General features: G+C 32.0%; 1 protein-coding gene across 2 annotated transcripts in view; it reads left to right on the plus strand.

Moving 5' to 3' along the window:
* Positions 1–18,406, plus strand: part of LOC143222541 (zwei Ig domain protein zig-8-like) — a 118,910-nt gene that overhangs the window by 17,364 nt on the left and 83,140 nt on the right. The window contains exon 2 of one of the 2 annotated variants that reach the window (XM_076449160.1): positions 17,593–17,687. The exons of the other annotated variant lie outside the window; for it this stretch is intronic. Within the exon in view, the coding sequence (XP_076305275.1) occupies positions 17,681–17,687 (7 nt within the window). The 5' untranslated portion in view covers positions 17,593–17,680. The remainder of the gene's footprint in view (positions 1–17,592; positions 17,688–18,406) is intronic. 2 annotated transcript variants of the gene reach the window in all.

The raw sequence follows: 18,406 nt of genomic DNA on the forward strand, positions 1-18,406 counted from the left end.
ATAACTTCTTCACCGCTGAAGGGGTAAGCATGTTTGGTGTGATGGGGATTCGAACCCACGGTCCTCAGATTACGAGTCAATATCTATAACCATTTGACCTTGCCGGACAGCATAAATAGCCTCGCATCTTTAACAACAAATATACACAAATATGTGAACTCTTATGGTAATAAAAGGATACACAATTCCATTTATCAAGAAAATAGGTACAATCATTGAACAAACCGATAATGTTAGGCTCAGTAGGAGCCAATATACTTTTGAAGATTACCGAAATAAGCAAGTCTTTCCAGTATGACAGCACTTATTTTATTTTTTTGCGTCAGATTAATAAAGAGTGAACATAACCAATTCAGCAGACCCATTACATGGGTGACAGAACTTAGTAGTTTGAACAGATTTAGTGATGCAAGTGTCTTAACCTTTAGCTTCTAGTAGAGTTATATTATTGGTGACATAATTTAGTTTCTGTGTGTTATTGCTATAATAGCATTATAAAGACATTTACATGAAAATACCTCATTTTTGTATCAAATAAAAGTTATTTATTTAGGTTGTGATAAAAGGATTGCCACATAAATGTAATAAAACAACTGATGCCATTTACGAAACATTAATTTTAAACATTTTGGTAAAGCATCGTACTGAATAATTTAACAAATAGTAACTGGTGAAGTGGGATTTATTATTATTATACTTGCCTTAAAAGAAATCTACTTATTAAACAACGATCTGACTGCTAGAGTGAAATTGTATATGAAGCATTTTACGAGGTCCGTCTATAAAGGTCCGGCATGGCAAGGTGTTTAAGGCACTCGACTTGTAATCTGAGGAATGCGGGTTCGAACCATCACTCACACCAGACATGCTCGCCCTTTCAACCGTGGGTGCGTTATGATGTTACTCTCAATCCCAGCCCAAGAGTTAGCGGTGGGTAGTGATGACTAGCTGCATTTCCTCTAGTTTTACACTAATAAATTAGGGACAGCTATTGGAGATAGCCCTCGTGTAGCTTTGCGCGAAATTCAAAACAAACAAAACAAATCCATTTCTAAACTATTTTTACCAAATAAGCATCGTATCGTTTATCTATTAAATATTCCCTGGTGGTAAGTTAGTTAACTACGAAACAATATATTTATTTGCTTGTCTGTTGCCCCTAATGGTTTAACGGCAAGTCTGAAAGGGTTATAAAGTTAAACACCAAGTCTCGATACCCATAATGGGCGCAAATAGTCCATTATGTTGCTACTCAAGAAGTATTTACATTAGCTAACCCTAATCTTGAACTGATACAGTAGAGAGAAAGCAGCTAGTAAACAGATTTCTCCTGCGTGTGTCACTTAGCCTGACCTAATAGATGGATTTGACCGTTATCATTATAATGTACCGACGGCTCCAACGTGCTTGTGGTAACGTGCCGTAATGATTGTAGCCACTAATCCATAGGCGGGCACGCTATCTAGAGAGCCACGCCCAAGGAACATATTATTTTGACATACTGTGTACAATGCGCGTAAAACGTTAATAAGTGTAGATTTATCAAGGTATTTTTCAATGACGCTTATTCATTTTCTTTTTACAATTTAAGACTTCGATTAGATCTATAGCGCATTTCAATAATAAAATCAGTTATTGTTTTAGGTTGTTCTTACTTGTGGCTAAAGCGAACACATAAACATAAAAATTAAACATTCGTAATAGCTGCATAAACATAACTGTATACACATACAAAGCACTTCAGAGAAGATGAAAAGCAGAAATTGCATTTAAATTTTTTAACACTATAAACTGGATCAGGTAACTATTTTCTTGAATGTAATTTTCGGTTGTTCTCTAACCTGTAAATGAATTTTTCTAAGTTATAATCAAAATAACAATTGAGAGGAGAAGGGAAAATTTAGTTAATATTTTCGCAAAACGAATATCAAAAGGAAGTTCGTTTGGTTAAATTTTGGTGAGTTTTCCCTTATATAAAGCTATTCAAAATAATTTTGGTATTACTATATAATACGATTTTTTTTATTAATTTCACGACACATGGAATATCAAAGATTTTATCGAACAGTAAATACAGGGCCAGTTTACTGTCGTTACAAAGTTTTGTATTCCTGATATTTCAAGCACTTATTCCTGCATCGCTTTGAACTTTCACGTGCAGACTTGAGCAAGGATAATTTGAAAACTTGTTACCCAAATGTTAAAGAATTGTCGCTATCGCAACTACTGACGCTTCTATCTCATGATAGGGTGAAACGAATCACTTTTAATTGATACAGATAAATTGTCTTATATAAGCTCTGACGTTTCTAAAGGGAATTAATTCATTAGGTTTTCCCGAGAAATGTACTGATGTCGGAACAAAAATGTCAGTTTCCAAACAGCATATTTCTATAACTGATGCAGCTTGGTTTGATTAACATGGTAGTTAGCCAGGTCTGTAAGGTTACAGCTTTTAATGAAGATGTGTAATTTGCGTATTTCTCGATTGGCTCATCCAATCAAGCTGATAATTTGTTTACAAGTATAACACAAAAGGAGCGCCGAAAACCAGAGTACATCAATCAACCTATCTCTTTTATAATTCTTCGAAACTGTGAATGTCGTTAATGACATTCCTATTAAACTTTATTAATTGGTTAAAAGAGAACGCGACAAAAACGGATTTCTACTTTAGGCTAAATCGATTCCTCTTTAGCACTTTCTCTAAAACATTTCATGTGTAGTGTATCAAGTGAAAACATATTAAACACTTTTAATCCGTTAACATATCACAAAGTAGAACTGGAACTAGAAACTCCTTATTGCTTGTTCGTCAAAATAACTAAACATATTTAAAGTTCAGAGAAATGCATGTCAGTGAAGGGATATTAAGTTTGAAGGTAGTAACCCGTCCCTAATTTTAAAATAATAGACTAGATGGAAGGGAACTAATAAACATCTTCCATCGCCAATTGAACTTTATATGACTGAAAAGGGGAAAGTATGTTCAATAACAAGGTTTGAAATCTTAAGCTGTAATTCGCTAAATGAGCCCAGCAAGAATCAAACTGTGCCGTACCGACCACAGATGTAAAACATCATAATCTATGTTACTTTGCACGAAAGTATCACGTGAAATGTAATAATGTTCTTAAAATTAAACATCATCTTCTTAAAAAAATGTTTAGTAAAAGAACTATGGAGTATAATATTAGAATTTTTATCTATAAGTGAAAACGAAAAATAAATATTTACCATGGAACAAAAACTTTTTTTCATAAATGTGTCTGTCTATTGGAAAGTTTTTTATCTTTCCTACAATTATCCAATCTCTTCTAGTTTCACTTGTGGAGTTTGTTTTCAATTTCAGGTAATTTGTTCTACTTTATATTATTTCTTCAATCATCATTTATCATTATGGGATGTGATGAATATTAAAATATAATAATATTGAATATTTTTTCGTAAAAAAATTTTAGTGTTTGTTTTTTGTCTTGCTTCGAAATTTGCTTTTTTTGGCGGATACAAGCAAAACTAAACTAGAGCTGTCTGCTTTAGCTATCCCTAAGTTTGAAGTGATAGACTAGATGCCAGGTAGCTAGTCAAAACTACCTAAAATCAACTTATGAATTGGTATATTCAGATCGAATAATAAGATTTGACTGTCTCTCCGATAACGCACCCACAACGCACGATTTCTTTTCTATGATAACGTGACGCAACAGCGTAACTTCAGTAACATCTCCGATGTTTTAGCCAGCTATTTGGCTTTTCTCAGCCCTATTTCAAAGTAATTATTGATGACGAAAACCCACCTGAAATAAAAAATGTATCTCAAAACGGCTGATATGGGTATTAAGACTTTTATTGATAAGTAGAGAACAACATTTTGACCTTCGTAGGTCATCTTTAGCTAAAGATGCAAATCTAGGTAACTATGGAACTATATTTTCACTCTTTTCATCAGCTCCATAAAAATAAGTTGCATGGTTAAACACTGGAAATGATATCATTTAATGAAATTTAGATACTTTTCAAGTTAAGGAGCGGATGGTAGCACTTCACTGATTATTAAATAGTTTTTAAGGGCACATTTTGAAGTACTGTTATCGTCATTCCTAATGAATAAAGGTGTTTTATGCAGTGTAAAATATGACATTTTCATAGATAAAGAATTTTTGTATTTCTGTAGTTTTTCAACATTTGTAGCAGGGGAACAAATTACATGTAAATGGAGAGGGGTCAAAATCTCCATCTTATAGACCTTTTTCAAATAGATGGGGTGCTCAAAACACGCGCAAATGGAACTGTAGAGAGTTAGTTTTAAATTGTGATGAATTGGAAAGTTAAATGTCTCTAATGTTTCGGTTAAAACTGTATATCATTTGATGCTCATATTTTCACAATGTTATTTGTATTTTCAAGATTTATTTTTTAATTATTCCCTTTTTTAAATTAATGAAAACTGAATGTAAACATAAGCTATTAATAAAAATGCGATATGAGGGTTTTCGTTGAATAACAATATACAGAATAAAATAATATAAAACTTCACGCAGTTACAAAAACTCATAATCTATTCTATTAGAAAAGAAGAAGAATTGAAACGAATTTTGGGCACTTGAACAAGTGCTGTTGAAAACAAATATCCAGCCACAGCCAGAGTTTCCTTAATATGATTTATAACCGAGAAATCTGGAAAATAGGTTTTGGTAATCAATAGACACATATAAACAATTTTACCTGTAAGGATAAAAAAAAAGAAATACTTTCTACAGATACATTTCTAAATCTACCTTCTAACGTCAAACTGTTAAAAACTGAGAACTGGTACCAACACTTTATAATTGACAAAGTACAATAAATATCTTAGAGAATTAAATTATCGAACTTAAAAAAGAGAATATGTTCTCGATGTTTGTTTTGTTCATTGTTCATTCATTTACCTTAAAGGAAATTGCTTGTTTTGCCAAAGCTACACAATGGACTTTCTGCACTATGTCTGCTACGGGTAATCGAACCCTGAATTTCGTAAACGTACTGCTACTTCAATTAGGTAAAATACTGTTAAATACTTCTGACTATTATGCACAATTTTTCGTAGTTACAGACTTTAATATGAGGATTACATTAGAGATTTCTTCTGACTGAATTTTAAAGATTAGTTTTTACCGATTAAATGTAAATTATTTCACCAGGTTTATCGAATTAATTTTCGTATAACTAAAACTAGCTTTTGAAATACAAGAAATAAAGTTCTTCTGTCATTTAGGACTATGATTAATTATGACTTTAATTGATGAATTTCAATTTAAATAGATTTCTCAATTACAAAATATCAAATAAATCTATGAAAACAAAATACAATATTTTATATTTCCTGTGGAACTTTAACGAGTGATCAGTTTGTTTATTTTATAGCAGTTTATTGGATAAGTGATATCGTGGCACTAGAAGGAATCGATTTGAACAAGATTCATTCGAAGAAAATATATCGACTTTTTGTTTTCTTGGACAACTTGACTGTAAGGTAACAGGTGTTGAATTACTGAAGAATTTTTATTGTGTAAAACAACAACAATACATTATTTCTAAACTTGACTAATAATTTTCTGATACTGTTTTGTTTGAAGGTAAGCACAAAACTACACAATGGGCTATCTGTGCTCTGCCTCCCGCGGGTAACAAACCTGGTTTTAGCGTTAGAATTCTGCATACATATCTCTCTGTCACTGGAGGAAGAGCTTTCTGATATTGAATATTATAACAAAGAGTTTGTATGCTTTGAATTTCGCGCAAAGCTACACAAAGGCTATCTGCGCTAGCTGTCCTTAATTTAACAATGTAAGACTAGAGGAAAGGCAGCTAGTCATCTCCGCCCACAGTCAAATCTTGGGTTATCTTTTAACCATCAAAAAGTGGAAATGACCATTACGTTGTAACGCCCTCATGGCTGAAAAGGCGACCACCTGTCCATACCGGGCCCAATAAAAGACTTACCCCAAAAATATTTGGTTATTAAGAGAAAAAAAAACAGTTTACTAAATCCAGAACTAAAAATTAGAGATGGTGGAAGAAAACATTGGTAACTTTGCCATAAGCAAAATAAAAATAAATAAATCTTTGAGTTTGACATAAGGAAATAAAAATAATATAACGTAATAAATAATATGTGAGTAAGTGAAGTTATTCAATAATATATAAACCAATGATTCTGTCAAACGTTTTACCAAATAATAAGCCCAATGATTCTGTCAAACGTTTTACCAATTTGCTTTAAAGTTTTTTTCACATGCAAATAATAAGAACAGAATTTTAAAATACAACTTTTTCACTAAAAGAAACGGGAAAATAATATTTGAAGGTCAATTTTATTTTTGTATTCTAAATATGCGTTACCAACATGTTATTCTTATTATATACTGATGGTTCTGTGTCATTATAGACAATTAACATCATATGGAAGTAACCCTGTATATAAATAAAATAATATTTGAGTATTTTTATAAAACTTTGGATTACGTACTCAGTTCTCTGAGACCTAACATTCTTTAAAACGACAAAGGTTAGTCGAGAAAGTTTTTTTAACTTAAATACTTAGGTGTTTCTTAAAACTGTTAATCTGTCTAGAAAAAGGGTTTATAGTACCTTAGATACTTAGGATTTCTTAAAACTGTTAATTTGTTTAGAGAAAGGGTATTTATAGTACCTTAAATACTTAGGATTTCTTAAAACTGTTAATTTGTTTAGAGAAAGGGAATTTATAGTACCTTAGATACTTAGGATTTCTTAAACTATTAATTTATTTAGAGAAAGGGTATTTATAGTACCTTAGATACTTAGGATTTCTTAAACTATTAATTTGTTTAGAGAAAGGGTATTTATAGTACCTTAGATACTTAGGATTTCTTAAAACTATTAATTTGTTTAGAGAAAGGGTATTTATAGTACCTTAGATACTTAGGATTTCTTAAAACTGTAAATTTGTCTAGAGAAAGGGTATTTATAGTACCTTAGATACTTAGGATTTCTTAAAACTGTAAATTTGTCTAGAGAAAGGGTATTTATAGTACCTTAGATACTTAGGATTTCTTAAAACTATTAATTTGTTTAGAGAAAGGGTATTTATAGTACCTTAGATACTTAGGATTTCTTAAAACTATTAATTTGTTTAGAGAAAGGGTATTTATAGTACCTTAGATACTTAGAATTTTTTAAACTATTAATTTATCTAGAGAAAGGGTTTATAGTACCTTTGATACTTAGAATTTCTTAAAACTATTAGTTTGTCTAGAAATGTCTTCTACTCTTCTTTCTTTAGGAATGTTTCACGTGATGAAATTTCCTAAATAGTAAAGATAATTTCTGTGTTTGCTTCTCTTGTTATATTATAAGAAATATCTTTAAGATTCTCATGGTATTCTTTGTGTTCGTAACATAATTTTTAACCAGAGATAGTTGATCATAGTGTTAAAAGTAATTGAAGTTCAACGATCTTATTGCGTGATATCTGTTCATAAATAAAATGAGCAGTTATTTCATTATAACAATACGCTGTTGCAATTTTACTTTTGCATATTAATTGGAATATTTTATTTGAAAAAAACAGAAGATTTTGTGCAAGTAATCCATTAATAACATCAAATTTTGTTTCTAAAATTGGTATAAAATATTTTTGAACGAAAAGAGTTATTTTCTATATTGTTGAAATATGTGTACAATACGTTCGAAAAATAAAGATAAGTCATATATTGTTACAGTTTCTCTAAAAGAAATAATTACTTATAAATTGTTTGTTAAACAATTTATTTGTTTTCAGTTTGTGACTTTTGAGATACCTGAATGAATGGTCCTGTTTTTAAGCCAGAGAAAATACGGTTTCTAAAAAAATGTTATGAATATATAGCATATTTTACTTTTAAAATATGAAGGTAGGCATTTTGTTCTCTAGGTTAATTGTTTGTTTATTTTTTTAATTTCGCACAAAGATACACGAGAGCTATCTGCGCTAGCTGTCCTTAATTTAACAATGTAAGACTAGAGGGAAGCAGCTAGTCATCACACCCACCACTAACTCTTGGGCTACTCTTTAACAACGAATAGTGGGACTGACCGTCACATTATAACGTCCCCACGGCTGAAAGGGCGAACATGTTTGGTATGACGGAGATTCGAACCCGCGACCATCGGATTACAAGTCGAACGCCTTAACCACCTGGTCATGCCGGGCATCTCTAGGTTAACATCCTTTCTTCTCAGTCATTTGGTATTTGACGCAATATATTGGGCATGACACCGTATTGGAGGTTATACTTTCTATAAACTAAATGGTTTACAGAGGATACTGATATACAGGTATCTAGATTGATACTTAAACGCTATGTGTATTTTTATTAACTGTGATAAATTTTTAATGTTAACACTTTTTTCTATCAATTAACCGAAACATCTTAAATATGGCGGAATTTTGTCAAGTTGGTATAAAATCTAGACTTTTTTATGGTAAAATCCAAGACGTGACATTACAGTTGTGAAACCCTTTTTGATATTTGAAATAAACGCACACTAGAAATTTAAATAAATAAAGTATAACTGGAGTATACATTGTTTATGTTACGATAAGGGGAAAACCAATGCTATAAAATAATGTCAGGCTTACACTAGTTTGTTTTTATACAATTAAAGCATCTGATAATCTGTTGCGTGACATGAAATGCAAATGCTTGGTTCTTCGGTTCATGTAATGCGCGTGCCTACATAAATACTCTATTGGAAATAAGTATAGAAACAGTAAGGAAAGAGGATGCAAGTTCTACAGGAACGATATCCCTGTGTTGTGTAAAAATTAACTACACTAGAGTTCAGTCGCATTTGAATATTTTGCCATGTGAGTGATTGTCATCTAACCAATCGGAAAATGCAATATCAATACGAATCATATAAATATAAACGAAAGAATATTATATAATGAAATTATACGAATCATGTAAATATAAACGAATGAATATTATATAATGAAATTATCCCTAAGCACCTCTGGAAAAAATTAAGGTAATGCTTAGTTTGTTCAACCAGAAGAGCATTAAGAAAATCGTGTTTATGTGAAACGTTCTCGCAGTAATTAAAATGAAAAATATATGAAACTCAACTGTAACTGTTCGTCATGTGTGTGAGTATTGCTCAATAACGAACAAAGAGAAAGTATAGAATAATTAATTGATTAACACACATGGACATGTCTTTGAATGAAATGAGAGTATGTGCAATTGCAAAACCCAACCCCTGATCCTCAGGTTGTAATGAAAAACAATATTCTTCACTTGTAAACTAAAAAATGCAGTAGAGGAAGAGGTCCATTGGAAATACACCCTTCTAGGTTTACCAACGAAAATCTAAACATTGATAAAGACAAAGGCAAATACTATTCTCAGGAACTGCACTAATGTGATTATAGTCATGGATTCCATAACTGAAATACCGCGTGAAAACTGTGTAGAAATCTAACTTTTGACTGGTTAGTGATACTTCATGGTATAAATAAGGCAGAAACCAATGTTTCAGTAGGATGTCTTAAATATAATATAATAAAGCCTTAAAAAGTAGCGCCAGTATCTGTGTAATGTCTCGGCAACGATCTTCTAGTCAATACAGGTGAGAATGTCAACCTGAGAACATTAAGATACATTAGAATGATATGGTTTCAAAGATCAAGTAGGTGCTAGAAACTTCTCTGGAAAAGAAGTAAATAAAAAAAGGGTTGAACTCAAATCTCAAAAGTGTGTTTTTTAGAGTCAAATCTAAGTTCAAATTATTAGACGACAGTCGATGATAGCTCATTGGAGAGCTAGTAACAGAACAGAATTGTAGTTAATCCAAATCTACAGTGAAGCATGGTGGGGGATTATAATATGTTTGAAGCAGTATGTCGGTCAATGGAATAGTGATTTACATAAAATTGAAGACAGGTTTTGATCAATCATTGAAGTTCCTTAAGAACATACCTTATCAGAGAGCCAATTACATTCCAGCAGTACAAAGATCTCTACCATACACAAAACGCATTGAAACGTTGCTTAAAGGAAAAGAAGTCGTTTGAACACTAACAACCAAGATCTTGGTTGACAGGAATATTCTTGATGCTTTATGAAATCGTGTAAAACAGAGAATGTTAAAACGTAACTAATCAACTTGTTTCAAAAGTGGGGAAAATAAAAAAAGATATTTGAATCAATATCTCATAATCAAATAATCTACAACTGTCTCTACAATTAACAACTTCGCCATCTACACGTTATTATTCATTAGTTGTGAATCCCGTTTATGCATAATTAGTTCAATAGTTGTCACTTTGAATCACTGAATTTAAAATTCCTTAATTTATTTCGGATATAAAATAAAACTCCGAGTTCAAACAAAACATTTTGATGTTTCTCCAGAGTGGAGAGCTATCAGCCAAGTGAAAAAAAGACAATCACAGCTTGTTTGCCAAGTACCTGAAAATGTTACAAGCAGAATAAGGAGTCGCTTCCAATTCATTGGCCCTGTTGTTCGGATATTTGGAAAAGACAGGTCATCATCTTTAATACAAATATTCTTCAATTATTTTCACCAATGTAAGTTTAATTAATTCTTAAAGCCTCATCAAACATTGCAAGTTTGTAAAGAATATCAAGGTGATGTTTTTCTATTGTATTAAGTAGACACTTGACTTCACTCGGTTGTCAGGTTGATAGTGTGTGTATTCTAAAACTATTTTCGTATAAAGGTATACTTTTTGTTAAGCAATACGACATTAAACCAATAACTGGGAAACATTTTCTATACATTAAAAGCTGTTATACAAGCAACGACTTCTTTTCTACGTTTCACAGTAACGTGTCTCTCGTGGATAAGTAATACCTATGTGTACATCTTTCAAAGACCACTTATTATGGGTGAAATTTGTCAGGTGTTTTATTTCTTTCCCTTTTGTTATTATTGATTTACGAGTGTGTTGTAGACATATGTTTCTAATATGATATTTATGAGAGAAACGTCACGAATACTGGTTTTTTACGTAATGCTTGTTCATATTTAAAAAAAACGTATGGAAAATATGAGAATAAATACTGATACAATCATATTATTTTCACGAATGTGAGGCGAAAACATATGTTCGGCAATAGGAGAACTCTAGTGATTTATTTTTTCGTATGGGTTTTGTTTTATAGGCAAATGGTTACTACAAGTTGGCGAAAATATCCATCAGACTAGTACAGTAGTCAACTGTCACACTCTTCTGAGTAGGAACGTGAAAAATTAGACATATTTTCTAGCGCAAGATGCAGTCATTTGAAGAGTTCTATTGCACTAATGGAAACGTGAATTCAATCTAAACAGATAAAATGAATGTGTGAGACTGGGCCACGTATAAGATCACAGAAGAAATCTTTTGGTTTAACTCTGAGAACTTATTAATCCAAGCGGAAAAATACCGTGAAAGCAAGCAGGTGAAATATCGATATAAACAGTTTATTGATGAGGAATGGAAGATATGACAATATTTATGTCTGCACACTACGTTAGGGTTTATGTCTGCACACTACATTACGTTTCCATTGAATTTCTTTCTTTTGTAATGGTGACATTGCTGAAATAACATTGCGTGGTAATATGCAGCTCATAGATTGTATGGCTTGAATATTTTATATACACAAGAAAATTAAACCCAGGGTTTACTATTATTTTATAATATTTATACATAAATGTGACTCTATATTTGTACATGTTTAACTAGGGAAATAACATTTCAGTTTAACAAGAGAGTTTTAAAGAAGTTTTATACTGTATTTAAGAAACTAAAAAAAATGTATATTTTAAAATCAACAATGAAAAATATTTTCTACATGTTATTACGTAAGTATTAATAAACATTATTTTATAATACACAAGCAATTTCGCTATTATAGTGTCTTATAGTTATGCATCATTCGAATATGTAGTTGTATTTTTGTATAGAACTAGTATTTTATTAAACCCGTATTCTACTAACAAAATACACTTTATGCACACACTAAAAGTATCTGGTTACTTTAAGTAATAAAATGTAAACTGAAGATATTTTAACTGAAACAAACTACGTATTATGACCAAGAATACTTATTTACAACAATTATATTGTTTGTTTCGAAATGTCGATATATATACAGTCCTGTGAAAAAATTAGGACACCCTATGAAAACCTGTGTATATATGTAACAATTTTGGATAAATGGATATGTAATCTCAATTTTAAGAATACTGAGAGATTAAAATAATATAACTAAACAATTAAAACTAAAGAAAATACTTTTCAAGATTTTCTATAAAATGTAATTCTACAAAAATGCATATTCTAACTGAGGAAACAGTTAGGACACCCCCACATTTATACCCACATAAAATGACTCAACTCACACACAGGTGTATCATACCAGGTGCACGTGATTAAAATATCGTTACTCAGCATTGTGAATGAGGCTTGCTCTATTTAAACCTCAGACATTTAGTTTGGTGTGCTCCTGACTGTTGAAGTGAGAGTGAACACCATGGTGAGAGCAAAAGAGCTGTCTGAGGCCTTCAGAAAGAAAATTGTAGCAGCTTATGAGTCTGGTAAGGGATTTGAAAAGATCCCAAAAGATTTTGAAATCAACCATTTTACTGTCTGGAAAATAGTCAACAAGTGGAGGGCTTTCAAAACAATTGCCAACATTCCCAAGTCTGGTCGTTCAAGCAAGTTCACCTCGAGAGCAGACCACAAGATGCTAAAAGAGGTCTCCGAAAACCCTAAAATTTCATCACGGGACCTACAGCAGGGTCTGGCTACTGTTGATGTGAAAGTGCATGTCTCTACAATCAGAAAGAGACTGCACAAGTTTAACTTGCATGGGAGGTGTGCAATGAGGAAACCTTTGCTCTCTAAGAGAAACATAAAGGACAGACTGAAATTTGCCAGAAGGAATGTAGACAAAGACCAGGACTTCTGGAATAATGTTCTTTGGACAGATGAGTCGAAATCTGAATTATTTGGACACCAGAACAGAGGACATGTTTGGCGTAAACCAAATACAGCATTCCAGGTAAAGAACCTCATACCAACTGTAAAGCATGGAGGTGGAAATGTCATGGTTTGGGGCTGCTTTGCTGCAGCAGGACCTGGACAGCTCACAATCCACCATGAATTCTACTGTGTATCAGAAGGTGCTTGAGGATCATATGAGACCATCTGTACGAAAATTAAACCTGAAGCGGAACTGGACCCTGCAACACAACAATGATCCAAAATATACGCTGTACTTTAAAAAAATATATTATAAAATACAAGTTACAACGTGGGATTATAAAATGATCCTAGGTTTTGGAGGTTACTAAAAAATAGGACCCACAATTCAATGGAGATACATCGTCTATCAGTCTTAACCTACAATTTGTTAGTCTCACAAAAGAAATAGACATAATTAGATTAGAAATTTGGAGAGCGAGATATGGGTGCTGAAGCCCACAACCTCTAACATTTATATCACCCTTCACTACCTGCAAACAGTTGTGAGAAGGTGACTGCTCTCCCAAGTTAAAATAAGATTAAGTAAAAGATAAACATAAAAAGATAAAATAAAAAAATAAGGAAAATATAGTAGTACTATTTGGGGTAAGTAAGATGAAAGTTACCTCCAGCAGCCAGCATTCATGCCCTCAATAACTTAGAGGCACTAATTAACACAACATTGAATCATATCAGTATACCAAGGAGTTTACTGTGACAGTCGTGCTTTTATACGGGGTACGGCATCGCCAAGCGTGTTAAGGCGTGCGACTCGTAATCTGAGGTCGCGGTTTCGCATCCCCATCGCGCCAAACATGCTTTCCCTTTTAGCTGTGGGGGCGTTATAAGGTGTCGATCAATCCCACTATTCGTTGGTAAAAGAGTAGCCCAAGAGTTAGTGGTGGGTGGTGATGACTAGCTGCTTCCCTCTAGTCTTACACTGCTAAATTAGGGACGGCTAGCACACATAGCCCTCGAGTAGCTTTGTGCGAAATTAAAAAAAAAAACAAACAAGCTTTTATATGCGGCTCAAGATGTACACCCGCATAAAGTAGTGCCAAGTTTTTAAATCACCTTATTTTTTAACTAACAGTAATTATTAGTAAAATTATATACATACATATGCAAACATTTATATGTCGTAGAATTTTCCATTGGTGCTACATTTAAAGAATTAGTTTTGTGATTTGATACAAGGTAAAAGCTTATTTTCGTTAACAGATTTATTAAATATTATTGTAGCAGAAACTAATAAAACCTCAAAATGTTCAAATAAACTTACTTATAAGAATTAACTGCTGCTGGTTTTTTGACAAACTTTTTCATGTTCAATAAATTTCATGATGCTTACGTGAAATAGGTTTTGAGATCTAGCCAAGTTAGTGTCTAATGCAGACAGGTCACTTATTTTATTTATTTTTTAGTTTAACGAAAAATTATCACGCATAAGATAGATGGGTAATGTTTAAACAAGACGTCTGTAAAGAAAACATATGGTTTTTATTTTATATTTTATTATTTTTTAACATTTATGCTTAACATATTTTTATTATAAAATTAAGTTAACATTTAATATTGGAATAGGATATTGGAAATGGTTTTAAATTTGGTGCATGAACCAAATTATTGAATTAAGTTTAATAATATATCTTCGCAAAAGATTCTGTAGGGAGAAATCTATGATTAAAAATAAGTGAACACTTTAACGGGAAGTAAAAAAACTATTGTTGAATTAAGCGTTCTAAAGAAGCAAAAATAAATATTTCAAACGAAGAATATATACTAAATAATTCGGCTTAGAAAATATCATACTTTTAAATGTACATGTTTTAATGTGTTAATTATTTATCTGAGCTAACAAAAAGCAAGTAATTTATCTAATAACACATTATTTCTACAAAACATTTAATAACTGGTTTATCAGTAAAGCTCAAAATCTGTGATAAAAATCTCACATTCGTCTCAATTTTATAACTTATTTTGGGCCTTGGTTTCGAGGACTTCACCAGCTTCAGTGTTTAAACTGCAGCTTTTATAGTATTGTACTAATCACATGAATAACCTTTCAGAAGCTCTTTAGTCGCTCAAAATTCAGCCCAATCGACGATTACCAGGTATTAACAAAAGGCCTCTTGGGCAGTAACTTGCGAAAGAAAAGATAAATCTGAATAGTATTTTTACACACTTTGGATTACAAATCTGCAATAGACAAATCAAAAATAATATGAAAAAATCAATTATTTTGATTTTTAAATAAATGTTAAGCCTATTGATTTCTAATGCTTCGTAAATTTTAAAACTTTCACTAACTCTTTCTTAAGAAAAATAAAATCTCTATTTATTACTTCGCTGCTGCAAATTCATTATTTGCAATTATGGAATTCATAAGACGAATTATTGTACCTAAGTTCTAAAGATAAAAGCTGTGATTTCGCACATTTTTAGTTGCGAAATACTAAAACAGAAGCCACTCCATCAAAATGTGAATTCACACGTTTCATCAGAATAAACATTTATATATTCATGATGATACTAGGAAATATCAAATAATAATATTTTTTAAGAAGTATTAATCCATGTAAATTAGCTTGATTGAAGATACACACATCTTGAACAGTCCTATTACGAAGATGATTTTACTCCCAGATATTTTTCTTATATTATTTTTTTTACATACAACCCACACACACAAAATTCTATTATTCAATTAATAAATTAATACTTTACACACATAGCAGGAGTGGTAGCTACCGTAATTTTCTAAATAGAATATACACTCTAAACTTTACGAACAAGGAGTCAAATATGCTTTAGTATCATAAATAATACTGGCCCAGCCTTTTACAATACTGCGATTAAAGTAACACTTTGACGACAAGACTGTTAGAATTCCGTGTAACCTGTAATTGGGCTTTCGCCATATTGCTTGCAATCCTGGGAATCGTGGTCAGCAAATACACTTGTCTCTTGTCGAAAGATTATAGTATCAGTAAAATCGCCAAAATCCTTAACGCATGCTGTGTTTCCAAACAAACGTTTGAAAAACCCATGAACGTCCGGTGCTCATTAGTCATAACTCCCTGCAGTATCTTTGATATAATGTTGTCGGTGTAGTTTGTTCTGAAACATTTCCTCCCTGAGCGTACATAAAGACGGCGGTTTTGATTTTATGAGACCGATTTAAAAATACGCCACGAAATCAAAGTCTTTCACAATAAAGCCGTATTGGCTGTTAACGGTCGAGTAATGGCTCTTGGCGCAGTGGTTAAAGAGGACGAAGACTTTAAGACGTATTGCCTCACAAATATCATGGATACTTCAGAAAACTAAGAAGATGTCCAAAGTGATGCCATTTATGGTGATGACAAGATGCCGGTAAAGTTGCTCTAACTATTCAAGGAGAGTGACTAGGACTCAAAATTTGAAGGTTTCACCAAAAAAGATTTGTTGTTTTGAATATAAAACGTAAGGTAGCAATAACTAATTTTGTATTTCCAAATATTTTAAAGTGCATGTAAATGAGTCTTAAAAATCGTGTTCAAATGTACTCAAAACGAAAATGGAAGACAGTTTTCATTTATGTCTTAGAAACAGGGATAATTAATAAGACATACCCATCGAAACGCAACATTTCAAGTAAGTATGCGTTATAGTTCACAATGCGTGTAGGAAAAGATTGTCTGTAAAAATCCCATTTAGATTTTTTATCACATATTACACGCAATCTCACTTCTAGATAATTTTTGGGTGAAAATATGCATATCATTTTCGGACAAATTAAGGTTCTAGTTTGTATGAATTTATATCTTTAAAGATGCGAATTCTCATCTCGTCAACAACGAGAAGAGTATTTATTGGAATCACATCTGCTTTTCTTAGAGTATATTGTATTTTCTTTTTTTCTTATAACTTCAAGAAAAATCCACACAAATATTTTCCTCAGTCCGTTCATAAGGAAACCTTAGTAAAATGGCACAATTTTTTATTTAGGTAAACAACCAACAACATTGTAACTGCATTAAAAAATAATGTTTTTGTTATTAAAACTTTCAGATTTAAAAACATTACTAAACTATAGCATTTAACGTTTAATTTTTTGTAGAAGTTAGGTTAGCTTAGTATATTTTGCACACAAGATAAATAGTCTTACCAAATAAAAATTCATCCCCCTTTGTCTCCACTAGTACTCTGTATTTTCTGTTAAAGACAGAGATACGCGATTTTATTTTTATTTTCTTAGATTTATTTTTTCCTTTTCCAATAAATTTAAAAATGGAACTTCTTGATCTAACTCGTTGAGCTATCTGATGAAATGTTACAAATACGATCTGTAAGTTGTGTGTAAAACATCGTTCTTTCTTTATTAGACATCGGTAGGTTTGTGGTGTATGTTTATCGGAGAAACGTCTTTGACAGGAGTAGCCTAGGAACGTTGTTTCGGCATACTTTCGTTGGTTTTGTAAGATCTGGGAGTTCTGATAATACGAGTGTTTTTGTAGCTGTGCAAGAGATTGAGTTGACTGGACCTGACTGTATCTGTTTAATTCTAGATTTGCCAGTTTCCAGTCTAGTCGAGCACATCGGCCGATGCTCTCTTACTTGACGTTTCCAATTTCATCAGTCAATAACGGGAACTAAATGCTAAGTATATATGTTGATAGGTATAATTAAATGTAGCCATAAATTTATAGATTTTAGTCATGAAGCTTTAGTTTATGAAGGTATTCAATAATTCTAGAAATTAATTTTTGTTTGTAAGTACATATTGTTTATGTTTACGTACAAAATCAAAACAATGCACAATATACGTGTTAGAATTCTATTCGATATTTCCTAATTTATAAATTATTAGAATTGACAAAACTTAAATGGACGAGAATAGCTTATAAAAAGAAAAGTATGCTTTCAATAGGTTGACACACATAATATTAATAGATTAACAATGGTGTGATACGGCTAAGGCCTTTAAAAGTATTAATGATCTTTTTTTCCAATTCCAAATATCTCGAGCCAGCGAATTTGAACCGTTGTTGTAACTGATAGATAACATTGTGTGTTTGTATCTTTTACCTTTTGGCGATATTTTGTATTTGACTGGTCCACTAAAAACATGTTTTATATTTCATAGCATGACACATGTTCTCAAATCGTGTTCTTTTCTTGAGGTTTGAGAATAGACTAAGTGAGGTCCGGCATGGCCAGGTGGTTAGGGCACTCGACTCGTAATCCAAGGGTCGAGAGTTCGAATTCTCGTCACAGCAAATACGCTCGTCTTTTCAGCTGTGGTGACGTTATAATGTGATGCTAAATCTTTCTATCCGTTGGTAAAAGAGTAACCTAAGTGTTGGTGGTGGGTGGTGATGA

The sequence above is a fragment of the Tachypleus tridentatus genome, chromosome 8 (genome assembly GCF_004210375.1).
Source record: "Tachypleus tridentatus isolate NWPU-2018 chromosome 8, ASM421037v1, whole genome shotgun sequence".
NCBI lineage: Eukaryota > Metazoa > Arthropoda > Merostomata > Xiphosura > Limulidae > Tachypleus > Tachypleus tridentatus.